The 14,135-nt window shown below is 36.4% G+C and overlaps 1 protein-coding gene across 1 annotated transcript; it reads left to right on the plus strand.

Moving 5' to 3' along the window:
• The first annotated feature begins 9,156 nt into the window (after positions 1 to 9,156).
• LOC127096617 (origin of replication complex subunit 2) lies at positions 9,157 to 13,130 on the plus strand. The gene is made up of 7 exons (XM_051035165.1): positions 9,157 to 9,404; positions 9,496 to 9,645; positions 9,726 to 9,832; positions 10,684 to 10,816; positions 10,974 to 11,247; positions 12,208 to 12,432; positions 12,515 to 13,130. The coding sequence occupies exons 2-7, from the start codon at positions 9,496 to 9,498 to the stop codon at positions 12,709 to 12,711; spliced, it is 1,086 nt and encodes a 361-aa protein (XP_050891122.1). The 5' UTR covers positions 9,157 to 9,404; the 3' UTR covers positions 12,712 to 13,130.
• Positions 13,131 to 14,135: the final 1,005 nt, after the last annotated feature.

A 14,135-nucleotide genomic window follows, 5' to 3' on the forward strand; every position in this document is an offset into this window, starting at 1 on the left:
TACCATCACACATCATCAGTATTTTATCACATAAGCATATCATATCATGCCAAATAACAACCACAGTATTAGCACACTCTACTAATACCTATACTACTCGAAACAACGGGGAATGATCCCTAATATATCATACATCAGCTAAATTACATTACTCAGCTGAACAGCTAAAAACTGCACAACAACAGTTCAGGAAAACCACAAGTCTGCCCATACGCGTATTGCCTAGTCCCATACGCGTATGGCCCATTTCTCAGCCAAAACCCATACGCGTAATACCATCCCATACGCGTATGCTACGCGTACCACATCCCCATACGCGTACAAACAGAGACCAAAACACGTTCAAAACATCATCTTCCTCATCCATACGCGTATTGCCTAGTGCCATACGCGTACCAGACCATCTCATACGCGTATTGCCTAGTGCCATACGCGTATGACCAGAAACCAGAATTTCCAGATCTGCAATGGCTTTCTCTGCTACGAAATTCCTCAGATCCAACCTTCCACAGTCCAATTTTACACCGTATTCGTTCATATCATTTAACACAAATCATATCTTATTCAATCTCACAAATCCTAACACTATTGCATCTAATTCCTACGAATTTCCTTCAATTTCAATCCAGATTCGTTCATCCCAAAAGTTCACAATTTCCAGTATAATTATTCCAATCAGAGGTAAATCAATGGTTTATCACTACCCATTACATATTATCCCATAATACCCATTAAACGATGATAACCCCCTTACCTGAGTTAATCCGGCGAATCTTTAAGCTTCAAGCTCTTCCTCCCTTCAACCCTTGTTCTCTGGCTCTCTTTGCCCTTTTCCACTTTCTGTCTCTTTTCCTTTTTCACGTGAAAAATAAACCTTTTTACTAAATGGGACCTTTTCTAACTTCCAACTTTTATTCCACTAAAATAATAACCCAATAATAATAATTCCAATAATATTCCAATAATTATTATTCCAATAATAATAATAATTCCAATTATTTAATTAAATTAATAAATATATTATTAACTCAATTTAAATAATTATCTTATTTTATCGGGGTGTTACAACTCTCCCCCACTAAAAGAGTTTTCGTCCTCGAAAACATACCTCAAGCGAACAACTCAGGATAAGACTCCTTCATCTGACTCTCAAGTCCCCAAGTCACATTGCCACCTGCTGGTCCTCCCCAAGCTACCTTTACCAAAGCAATCTCTTTACCCCGCAACTGCTTCAACTCTCGATCCTCGATCCTCATAGGTGATGTTTCAACAGTCAGGTTATCTCTCACCTGTACATCATCTATCTGGACTACATGCGACGGATCATGAATGTACCTCCTCAACTGAGACACATGAAAAACCTCATGCAAATTCGCAAGTGACGGCGGTAAAGCGATACGATAGGCTACCTCCCCTATCCTCTCCAAAATCTGATAAGGACCAATAAATCGAGGTGTCAACTTCTTCGACTTCAAAGCTCGACCAACCCCAGTTATCGGAGTAACACGAAGAAACACATGATCTCCCTCTTGGAACTCAAGTGACTTTCTCCTCTTGTCGTGATAACTCTTCTGACGACTCTGAGCAATTCTCATCTTCTCCTGAATCATCTTAATCTTTTCCGTAGTTTGTTGAACAATCTCCGGTCCAACCACAGCACTCTCACCGGACTCATACCAACATAAAGGTGTCCGACATCTCCTACCATACAAAGCTTCAAACGGTGCCATACCAATGCTCGAATGAAAACTATTGTTGTAGGTGAACTCAATCAAAGGTAAATAACAATCCCAAGCACCTCCTTTTTCCAAAACACAAGCCCTCAAAAGATCTTCCAGTGATTGAATCGTCCTCTCAGTCTGACCATCAGTCTGTGGATGATATGCAGAACTCAATCTCAGCTTAGTTCCCAAAGCCCTCTGCAAACCTTCCCAGAACTTGGATGTAAATCTAGGATCTTTGTCCGAAACAATACTCGACGGAATACCATGCAAACTTACAATCTTCTCAATATACAACTCAGCTAATCTCTCTAACGGATAATCCATTCTGATCGGAATGAAATGAGCCGATTTTGTCAATCTGTCAACAATCACCCAAACCCAACAATGAAGCATCACAGAAAACCTCAAATAGTTCTGACGGACTCGGTAATATCAAAATAGGAGCAGTAGTTAACCTTCTCTTTAACTCTTGGAAACCTTCTTCACATTTTGAGTCCCAAACAAACGCTTGCCCCTTTCTAGTCAACATCGTCAACGGTAATGCCAACTTAGAAAATCCTTCAATGAACTTCCTATAATAACCTGCAAGTCCAAGAAAACTTCTTATCTCAGAAACTGACTTCGGAGCTTCCCACTTAGATACCGCTTCTATCTTAGAAGGATCAACAGCAACACCACCTCTTGAAATCACATGACCAAGAAAACTAACCTCTTCTAACCAAAATTCACACTTGGATAGTTTAGCAAATAACTTCTTTTCTCGTAGAACTCCTAACACCACTCTCAAATGCTCAGCATGCTCTTCTTCAGATTTCGAATACACCAAAATGTCATCAATAAACACCACAACAAACTTATCTAGGTACGGATGGAAAATCCTATTCATATACTCCATAAATACTCCAGGCGCATTAGTCACACCGAAAGGCATTACAGAATACTCATAATGTCCATACCTTGTTCTGAAAGCAGTCTTCTGAATATCCTCAGTTTTCATACGTATCTGATGCTAACCCGATCTCAAATCTATTTTGCTGAACACACTCGCACCAACCAACTGATCCATCAAATCATCAATCCTCGGCAAAGGATACCGATTCTTGATCGTCACTTTATTCAGTTGCCTGTAGTCCACACACAACCTCATAGTACCTTCTTTCTTCTTAACCAATAACACTGGTGCACCCCACGGTGACACACTCGGACGAATAAATTTCTTATCCAACAGATCTTCCAACTGACTCTTCAATTCAGTTAACTCAACAGCAGACATACGGTAAGGAGCCATCGATATCGGCCTAGTACCAGGTACCAAATCAATCGAGAACTCAACTTCGCGCTCTAGCGGTAATTCATTCACTTCTTCAGGAAACACATCAGGAAAATCACACACCACAGCTAGATCGCAAATCACCAGTTTATCTTTAGCCTCCAAAGTCGCTAACAGCATAAACAACTCTGCCCCATCTGCTACTGCCTCATTCACCTGCCTCGCTGATAGAAACAAACTCTTTCCTTCCTCACTCTCAGAAAAGATCACAGTCTTATCAAAACAGTTGATAGAAACTCGGTTAAACACCAACCAGTTCATACCCAAGATAACATCAATCTGCACAAGTGGAAGACACACAAGGTCCATTCCAAAGTCTCTACCAAAAATACTCAAAGGACAATTTAAACAAACTGAAGTAGTAGTCACTGAACCCTTCGCAGGAGTATCAATCACCATACTTCCAAGCATCTCAGATATCTCTAACTTAAGTTTCACAGCCCAATCCAAAGATATAAAGGAATGAGTCGCACCTGTGTCAATAATAGCTACAAGAGGAAAGCCATTAATATAACACGTACCTCGGATTAAACGATCATCTGCAGCAGTCTCCGAACCCGATAAAGCAAAGACCTTGCCTCTTGACTGATTCTCTTTCTTCGGCTTAGGACACTGTGGACTGATATGACCCACCTCTCCACAGTTGAAACAAGTCGCAGTCCTCAACCGGCACCCTGCCGCCAAGTGGCCACCTTTGCCACACTTGAAACACTTCTTCTCAGCACTGGTACACTCATAGAAACGATGTCCAACCTGACTACATCTATAACATTTAGCAGGGACACTGGAGTCTCCCCCACTAGGTCTCCTCATCCCACTCTGTCTCTGGAAACCTTTGCCAGCTGCATACGGTTTCCCACGGTCATTCTGATTCTTGCCTTTCCTATCAACCCTCTGCTGATAGCTTTCCGCTCTGGCCTTGGTATCCTGTTCAAACATTCTGCAACAGTCGACCAAATTAGAGAACACTCTAATCCGCTGATACCCAATAGCCTGCTTGATCTCGGGACGTAACCCGTTCTCAAACCTCACGCATTTTGAAAATTCTCCAGTAGCCTCATCATAGGGAATGTAATACTTCGACAGCTCTGTGAACTTAGCAGCATACTCAGTAACAGACCGATTGCCCTGCTTCAATTCTAAGAACTCTATCTCTCTCCTTCCTCTGACCTCCTCTGGAAGGTACTTCCTCAGAAATCTCTCTCTGAACACCGCCCAAGTGACCTCAGCATTGCCAACAGATTCCAACTCAGTGCGGGTAGCAACCCACCAATCATCTGCTTCTTCTGACAGCATATGCGTACCGAACCTGACCTTCTGGTTATCGGCACACTCAGTTACTCGGAAGATCCTCTCGATCTCCTTCAGCCACTTCTGAGCACCATCTGGATCGTATGCCCCCTTGAACATTGGAGGATTGCTCTTCTGGAACTCACTCAGTTGACGAGCAGTTCCCATTCCCACAACATTCGGATTTCCCCCAAGTACTCCAACGAGCATACCCAGAGCCTCAGCAATCACAGCATCGTCTCTACCTCTTCCAGCCATCTCTATTCTGAAAGCCCAAGTACTGATAGGGTTACACAACACCTATCCCGTACAAGGGAACAGAATAATTACGACTCGACTCGACCGACTATGCTCTGATACCACTAATGTAACACCCTTCTAAAAATACCCCAAATATTTAATTAAAATAACAAAATATCAATCAGAGTAATTATGCCCTTAAGGGTGTCACACAATCATTTCACACCAATCATCAAAATACCCTGTCATGCTCATTTATTTAATCAAAATAAAACATTTGCATAATTCGCAGCGGATAAAAACTAACAACATTCAAACCATGTAATACATTACATGTAAAGTTGTTCAACAACCAAATGAAAACATAGTAAAACATCCCCTCCCGATGTTACATCTACCAGAGCATGACCCACTAAGGACTACGCTAGACTCCAAGGACTAGCTTCTACTCAATCACTGCTCGTTACCTGAAAAATAGTTGTAAGGGTGAGTTCCTCAATCGATATAATAAGCATTATAAATTAACATGTAATGCCAAGTAATTTCACACATTCATCACCCTAATCAGATCATACATTCAGCAACGACAACATCAACTAAAATCATACTCAATTCAACCACAAAACACACGTATAATATTGGAATACATCCATTCATATTATACGTCATACAATACAAATGCAATGAGACTCCATGCATGCGGTACCGACTATTTGTGAACATATAGTTCACCTCACCGTCCAAATCCAGGCACGACTACCAAGTCCAACTAGTCCCACTCATTTGAGACCTAGTGACTCACTCACTAATTCCTCACCACGGGAATTAGCTACCACCCCTCAAGGGCTATGCTATGCACGCTAATTCACCTAGCATGTAAACATCGACAACAGTCCATAATGACTAACTCACTAATTCCTCACAATGGGAATTAGCTACCACCATAAGGCCACAATATGCATGCTAATCACCTAGCAATGCTACATCATCAACAACAATTCAAGAATAGACATATGCTCACACTCTAAGCCATAAAACAGTCTATTCACAATTGCACACATAACTGATACATTCACAGCATCATGCATACCATCACACATCATCAGTATTTTATCACATAAGCATATCATATCATGCCAAATAACAACCACAGTATTAGCACACTCTACTAATACCTATACTACTCGAAACAACGGGGAATGATCCCTAATATATCATACATCAGCTAAATTACATTACTCAGCTGAACAACTAAAAACTGCACAACAACAGTTCAGGAAAACCACAAGTCTGCCCATACGCGTATTGCCTAGTCCCATACGCGTATGGCCCATTTCTCAGCCAAAACCCATACGCGTAATACCATCCCATACGCGTATGCTACGCGTACCACATCCCCATACGCGTACAAACAGAGACCAAAACACGTTCAAAACATCATCTTCCTCATCCATACGCGTATTGCCTAGTGCCATACGCGTACCAGAGCATCTCATACGCGTATTGCCTAGTGCCATACGCGTATGACCAGAAACCAGAATTTCCAGATCTGCAATGGCTTTCTCTGCTACGAAATTCCTCAGATCCAACCTTCCACAGTCCAATTTTACACCGTATTCGTTCATATCATTTAACACAAATCATATCTTATTCAATCTCACAAATCCTAACACTATTGCATCTAATTCCTACGAATTTCCTTCAATTTCAATCCAGATTCGTTCATCCCAAAAGTTCACAATTTCCAGCATAATTATTCCAATCAGAGGTAAATCAATGGTTTATCACTACCCATTACATATTATCCCATAATACCCATTAAACGATGATAACCCCCCTTACCTGAGTTAATCCGGCGAATCTTTAAGCTTCAAGCTCTTCCTCCCTTCAACCCTTGTTCTCTGGCTCTCTTTGCCCTTTTCCACTTTCTGTCTCTTTTCCTTTTTCACGTGAAAAATAAACCTTTTTACTAAATGGGACCTTTTCTAACTTCCAACTTTTATTCCACTAAAATAATAACCCAATAATAATAATTCCAATAATATTCCAATAATTATTATTCCAATAATAATAATAATTCCAATTATTTAATTAAATTAATAAATATATTATTAACTCAATTTAAATAATTATCTTATTTTATCGGGGTGTTACATGGGGGACTAATTTGTAACCAAGAAGAGGATGGGGGACTGGATTTTAACCAAAAAGCTGGTGGTAGTAGTGAATATGAACGTGCTTTGAATATGAACTCTGGCGATTCAGATGATGATGTAATATGAATTGGTGAAGAAAATGCAGTTGATAATGAGGATGGCAAAGGAAAGGGGATGGGCAAAGGAAAAGGCAAAAGAAAGGGAAAATCCAAGGTTAGTTGACTAAGGAACACAAGTGGAGGTGGAAGAATCAGTTGAAGGTAGTGGTTCAATTGATTATGTGAATGAAGGTGAGGTTCCAAAGAAAAACTTTATAGGTTTTAGTGACATTGAGAAATATGATAATGACAAGTTACCTCAAAAGTGTGATAGTGAAGATAAAAAAGGTTTTACAAGATGGTTTTGAAACATTCAAGCTTCCAAAAAGAATGAAGAATTACATTTGGCTTATCATCACAATTGTCAACTTCTGCTCCGCTGTCAAGTTCATCAGTCATATACTCTTATTCTATGATATGTTCCCTATCCATCTCTATTGTGATAAAACCATGATTGGTTGGTTCACTTTTGGCAACAGCATCCCCAACACATGTATTGATATGTTGACCTTCATTAAATCTATTTGTCCTCTCTTCTTCATTATCTTTAGAAGGTACACCATTGACAGATTCATCACATGATTCATTAGATTTTTTAACATCCTCTTCACAATTTCCCCTTATTTCTCTGTCTTAGCCTGTCCATAAATATTGTCTCCCCTCCATTTGGTTTGGGCTCAGTGAATATTTCAACCTCACAGTAATACTTCTCAACAAACACAAATATCCCAGTTGCATCTCCATCCCTAAGGGGTTTTATATATACTTATAAACTACCACCATCATGTTTTCACCATATTTACATAACCTCAACATCAAACTCTGAGTCCATCCCCTTGATTAAATTACAGGTTTCAAAATAGGACCAGAAATACAGGTCTTGTCCAATGTATGCATACACTTCCCCAACCTCATATCTTAACTTATGGTCTTTTACGAAACAACCATTAATGTAGAATACCACCTTAAATAAACATATGTGTTATGCATAACGCATATAGTAAAATTAGTTTAAATTGAGTCAAATACAATATAATTGTGTCAAATACTACATATTGTATAACATCAAACTACAGTCGAACATACGATCCATAATCAACAAACAAAACCCTAAAATTGGATTAAAACTCACCCATATTAGTATAAGATCAAACACATCAGAAATAGAGGCACACATAAACCCTAATTTAATATTCAAACAACAATTTGAGAAGTTGAGAGGAACATGTGGATCAACCTAAATTGTAGAGTTGAAGGACCATAAATTACGATTTTTTTCATGTCTCTAAGAGACTACAAGGAGCTTTCAATGCACTCAGTATAAGACCACACCAAAAAGCAACATTATTTTTTCTTACTCAAATACACCAATCTTCGATTTGGTGATACAAATCTTCAAACACTACTACAAATAAGAACCAATGCGACATAAATAAAGTTGCGAGACTATAAGTTCGATCAATGTTAATGGCACTTGTCAATGACACTAAGAGAGAAAGGTTCTAAAATGAATAAAAAGTGAATATATGATAATTAAAAGTAAATGATAATTTTTTTAAATGAGAGTCAGTTATTTTCCATTTATAAATTAAAAATAAATGATAATTTTTTTCTATTTCTAAATTATATTGATTATAAACTCATTTACTCAATAAGTTAATAGTATATAGTAGTTATTCAACAAGCATGATGCAAATATGCCAATTATATGCCAAATATCCCTCCACATAAACTTTTGATAAAGGAGATTAATAGGAGAGATCAAAATTATGAACAAAAAATTTAAGAGAACTATCATTGGAAGAATTTTTTTTTAGAGAAACTAAAATAAAATTGTAGGATATTTATAAATAAAAAAAATATCTAACTTAATAATTTATATAGTTTATAACTTTTAGTTAAGTTTTTTTACTTAATAATTTATATTTTCTTAGTTTCTTTTTAAGTGTCACTTTTATTAAATAAAATAATTTTTTTTAATTGTTATTTGTATAGTTTAAGATAATATTAATTGTATTTTTGTCAAAATTATTCATAAGCAATTATTACAAAAAAAAAAGTAAAATAAATATAATAATTAATTAAAAATATTACAAATAAAATAAAAATTATTATTTAAAAAATAAAATAATGATTACATTTTTTTAAGATAAACAAAAAGTTTTAAAAAAATATACTTAAAAAAGGAAGGGAGAGAATATTATATAATTTATAACTTTTGTTTAATTTTTTTTTTCTTTCATCCTCTTCGTGGGTTTATTTCGGTTCATTTTGTTAAATAGTCATCGACCACGATGAAAACCCAACCTGGTTTATTTATTATACCGGGTTATCCTAAACCAACCCGATGAAAAATGGCGGGAAATCATCTAGGGTACTAGTAGGGCACAAGAGTAGTTAGAACTGCTACAGTTCCATAAACTCACCGGAGCATCGTTGTTGCACCCTCACCGGAGCATCGTTGTTGCACCCTCACCGGAGCATCGTTGTTGCACCCTCGCCAGAGAATCCAGAATCAATTTTTAATAAGTTTGTATTGAACTTTATTTTTGAAGATTTTTCTAAGGTATGGTATGAACTTTTGATGATAAGGTGCACAATAATAAATTTGCATTTCGTTTTCAATGTCGCTTACTTTTTTTTTGTTTGATTGAAAGATGAAAAACAATGAACATTGGGAGGAGGAAGAGGAAGACGAAGAAGAGGATTTGGAATTCTCTAGAAATTATTTTCTAGCGAAGGAAGTACAATCTTCGGTAAAGAAATCAAAGCGCAAGATTACTGACATCGATGTTGTTGATGAACAGGTACCAATTGTCGAATGAAAATGAACTTTATTCTCTGAATTTCTGCTTATACTTTGCATTTTGATTTTGTATGTGTGTAGGAACTTAGGGAAGCTGCATTGCACATTCAACCAAAGCATGAAAACGAGATTGCTCGATTAATGGATTCTTATACAGCTATGTATCCTGAATGGCTTCTCTCCCTAAGGTATGCTTCTCATCCTTACCGTTCGACAATTATTGTATCTAGAGGGCTTTTGAGGTATGAAATATGTTAAGTGCGTGTTTAACACACTAGAAAATATATTATATCATATGCAATTGAATTCTGTAAGTTACATTTTGAAAAATCTATACGTGTTTATTAGAATTAGAGTTTGACCTAATTCATCCTTACAAAACCGGTTTGGAAGGTGAGGGGTGTCCCTCTATGTAAACTCTTTTCATGGTCTATCTGTAACCAATGTGAGACTTGAGATTTTCTCAATAGTGTTCTTAATGTTTGTTTCGGTTGAGTACGGATCATATTCGCAGATAGATGGACATATGCTTGAGTGTAGTGTAGCAAGAGAATAGAACTTACTAGACAATTGTATTTTAACAAAGCTTTGCACTAGAAAACTGTAATTCATTGCATAATAGAAAAGTGCAGTGGCCATTCTATTGTCGGAGATATATAGGTACAATTAGTCGAACTTTGTGATTAATCGTTGTGTACTTTGTGCATTTATTTATTTACTTTCCACAATAAATGTAGAATTTGAGATGAATGGAAAATGAAATTGAAGGATAAACTGAAGTATGCTCTACATAAGCAGTCTTCATAAGCTATACCCTAGAGTTTATTAAAATAAGTTAAATACAACTTATGTATATATCATAAACTATTTTGTAATACGAGGTTAGTCACAAAAGCTATTATAATTTATAAATACCGTTTTATACTCATTCGTTGCTGTATAATGGATAATAGCTTGTTGAATAATTTTTATCTTTTTAAAATGTGATTTTGTCTACCATGGAAATATTTTGACCTTCACTTTTTTCCGAATGAGTCAGCTGTGGCTTCGCTCTTCTAATGTATGGCTTTGGGTCTAAGAAGGCTTTGATTGAAGACTTTGCTTCGAAGACATTGACCGAATATTCTGTAGTTGTCATTAACGGATATCTTCAGACCATTAACTTAAAACAGGTTTGTTTCCACTTAAGATCTTGCATTCCACAGAAGCGTGTAATTATACTTTGTTTGGTAGTGAAAAGTAAATGCAGCATTAGAGACAAGCGAATGGATTAGTGAAGGATCACGAGTGTGCTATGTTCTAAGATTTATTTTTCTTTCAATATATTAGGTTCTAATAACTTTAGCTGAACTTCTATGCGATCAAGTGAAAGCTAAACGAAGGGTTTCTGGCCGGCAGCTCAATTCTCAATCTATAGAAGATCTTCTTACATTTTTGTATGAAGTGGAAGTAGAGGACAAGGATTTTTTTGTTTGTGTAGTCATTCACAATATTGATGGACCAGGATTAAGAGACTCTGAAACCCAACAGTTTCTTGCCCGACTGGCTTCTTGTACCCATATTCGTATGGTTGCCTCTATTGACCATGTTAATGCTCCCCTGTGTAAGTTTATTTCATACTGTCCAATTATCCTGTGAATATAATACTTGTAAATTGTTAGTGCAGTCAGTATTGGCATAATTCATCTTTAGATATTCCTTGATGTTATGTTTGCTTGAATTTTTTTCTGCATGTTTAAATTGGTCTTTTTATCATCTGCTGGAGATTTATTGAGAGTTTGAACTATGATCTGTGAATAGGAGCTCGAATAGTGCAATTTATAAATATTTTGGATATATCAATTACTTCATTGTTAATTCAAGATAAAAAAAAAATGTATAAAGGCCTTTTTAAAACATATCATTGAACTTTTGTTTGATGATATGTTTAACTGGACAATAAGACTATTCACTGTTCATAGTCTTATTGTCCAGCTGAACTACTGTATTATTTTTTTCACACCTCTGTTTCACAGTTCTTAGTCTTCCTGTGAACTTCTGCTGTTTAACTGGACAATGAGACTATGTGGTATCACCCTTTTCGAAAGTTGAAGAACCTAAACTTTTCTTGGTCTCGAAACATAAAATTGCTACTATATTATTTTTTCACACCTCTGTTTTACAGTTGTTTATAGGATTGAAATGAATAAGATTAGAACCGATAGTATTAGACAATTGGAGTGGCACGTATTGAGTAAAAGGTGCTAGAATGACATATATAAGCTAGCTTGGTCAAATGAGCAAAAGATCATTAGTAAGAATTGATCAATGGAAAATAGACTGCACTATCAGATGTAGGAGACGATAAAGAAAAACAGCTAAACTATTAAAAATGATTTGGACCTAAATGGTTGCCCCCACCCAAGAGTAGGTGTTGATAGAACATATTGGCATAATTTAATCTTAGTGTAGGAGCAGAAAAATGATTCTTGTTGCAGTAGAGGAAAAAATGAAGTTTATGCGACTATATGAAGGATTTTTGTTGCCTCTGCTATTGCTTAACAGTTACATCTTCTGTTGGCAGTTTGGGACAAGAATATGGCTCACACACAGTTCAATTGGTGCTGGTATCATGTTCCTACATTTGCCCCATATAAGGTTGAAGGCATGTTCTATCCTCTGATTCTTGCACACGGCAGTGCCAGCCAAAGTGTTAAAACAGCTTCAATAGTTTTGCAAAGTTTGACACCCAACGCCCAGAGTGTATTCAAAGTTCTTGCTGAATATCAACTTTCTCATCCCGATGAAGGCAAGTTTTTATCATTTTACTTAAATATCATATTCTGTTATTTTCGTATACATGGTTTCTTAAACTGTTTTTATCCCTCCAGGAATGCCAATCAGCGATCTCTACTCAGTCTGCCGTGAACGTTTCCTCGTTAGCAGCCAGGTTACCTTGAATTCTCATTTGACGGAATTTAAAGACCACGAGCTGGTCAAAACCAAGAGGCATTCTGACGGTCAAGATTGCTTGTACATCCCTCTAACAACAGAAGCACTTCAAAAAGTTCTACTCGAGATCAGTTAGTACCGGGATCACAATTCCAATGAAATCGTACGAGCGCAAACAAATTAGTTCATTTAGTCATTTTTCCAGAAATCTATGATAGGCATTATATATTAAATGGAATTCAAATCATCTGAAGCTCATTCCTAATGGGAAGGAGCCTTATGAAGCAATTTTTAGTCACTAAAACAAGTTTTGTTCTTGATCTGAAAAAAATGTTTTGATTGTGAAAACATTTAAAGCTATGTTTTGATCGTCAAATTTTACATATTAGAAGAAATAGGGACAGGTCCCCTTCTCAGCCTGATAGGATGGACCATTATGTCGAGAGAAATAGATACCAAATGTTTATCAATCTAAATCACATAACATGGGTGTATGTTATATCATTAAAGAATAGTTTACAATTGTTGTTGACAATGTCACACCAATAATAATCAGTGAAACGGCGTGGTTACAAGTATAATAACTAGATTGCAGTTAGAATAATATTTAGTATATAGCGCAAGTAATGGGGTGATTGTGAGTTGTGCTGGAGAATACGCGTATTTGAAAGTTTATTGTTTGAAGGCCACACTCAGTTGATAAATATGAATATGTTTACAGCTTGCAAAAAACATGTACAACTTTATGTTGTCTGGCTTGACTGGTTGGTTGAGCATCTAATACGCTAAAAGAATTTTTTATTGATAATGTAAAGAATAATATCATATTGTTGGGGTCTACTCTTTTATATAACTGAGGCTTAAGCCATTGATATGAAAAGCCATTGAGCCATAGTTTTTGATAAGTTAAGCAAATCACCTTTTTTAATCATGTAAAACTAGTTTAACTACTGATTAAGTAGAACAAATGTGTATGGAAATTCTATTTAACCATCATGTAACCGTCTGTCGGTTTTAATCGAACGGTTCAAATTTATCCGCACTTAATTTTAAGTGGCAAAATGGTGATTTAGATGATAATTTGATTAAGGAAAAAGTGGAAAATGACACTCACATAGAAATAGACAAATAAGGTGCTGTAGTACATACTTACATGATAATAACTGATTAATGATTATGGATATAGTTGACTCTTTCAGAAACAAAAGTTTAGAAATTTTTTAATTAAGCTGTCACGCGCCTGCGTCTATTCATGAATCATGATGACTTGCTCCAATTCATTTTTTCCAATGAATGAATTAAATTAAACTCTACAGGCTTTTTTTTAAAAGACAAGTTCTATAGGCTATATAGTACTATGTTGCTCAAAATGTTACTACAGAGACTTAGTCAAAATGTTATATAGTACTATAATCATGATAAGTATCACATGAAAAAAAACCCAGGAAAAAGAAACACTGCCACTATAAGTTTTAGGCATTGACCATTTTCATTTCAATTCTTCTTCCTATGATTTTAATTGATCACATGGGCAGTGATAAACACGCGCAAGAATGAGAA

Source organism: Lathyrus oleraceus, chromosome 6 (assembly GCF_024323335.1).
Source record: "Lathyrus oleraceus cultivar Zhongwan6 chromosome 6, CAAS_Psat_ZW6_1.0, whole genome shotgun sequence".
NCBI classification, from domain to species: domain Eukaryota; kingdom Viridiplantae; phylum Streptophyta; class Magnoliopsida; order Fabales; family Fabaceae; genus Lathyrus; species Lathyrus oleraceus.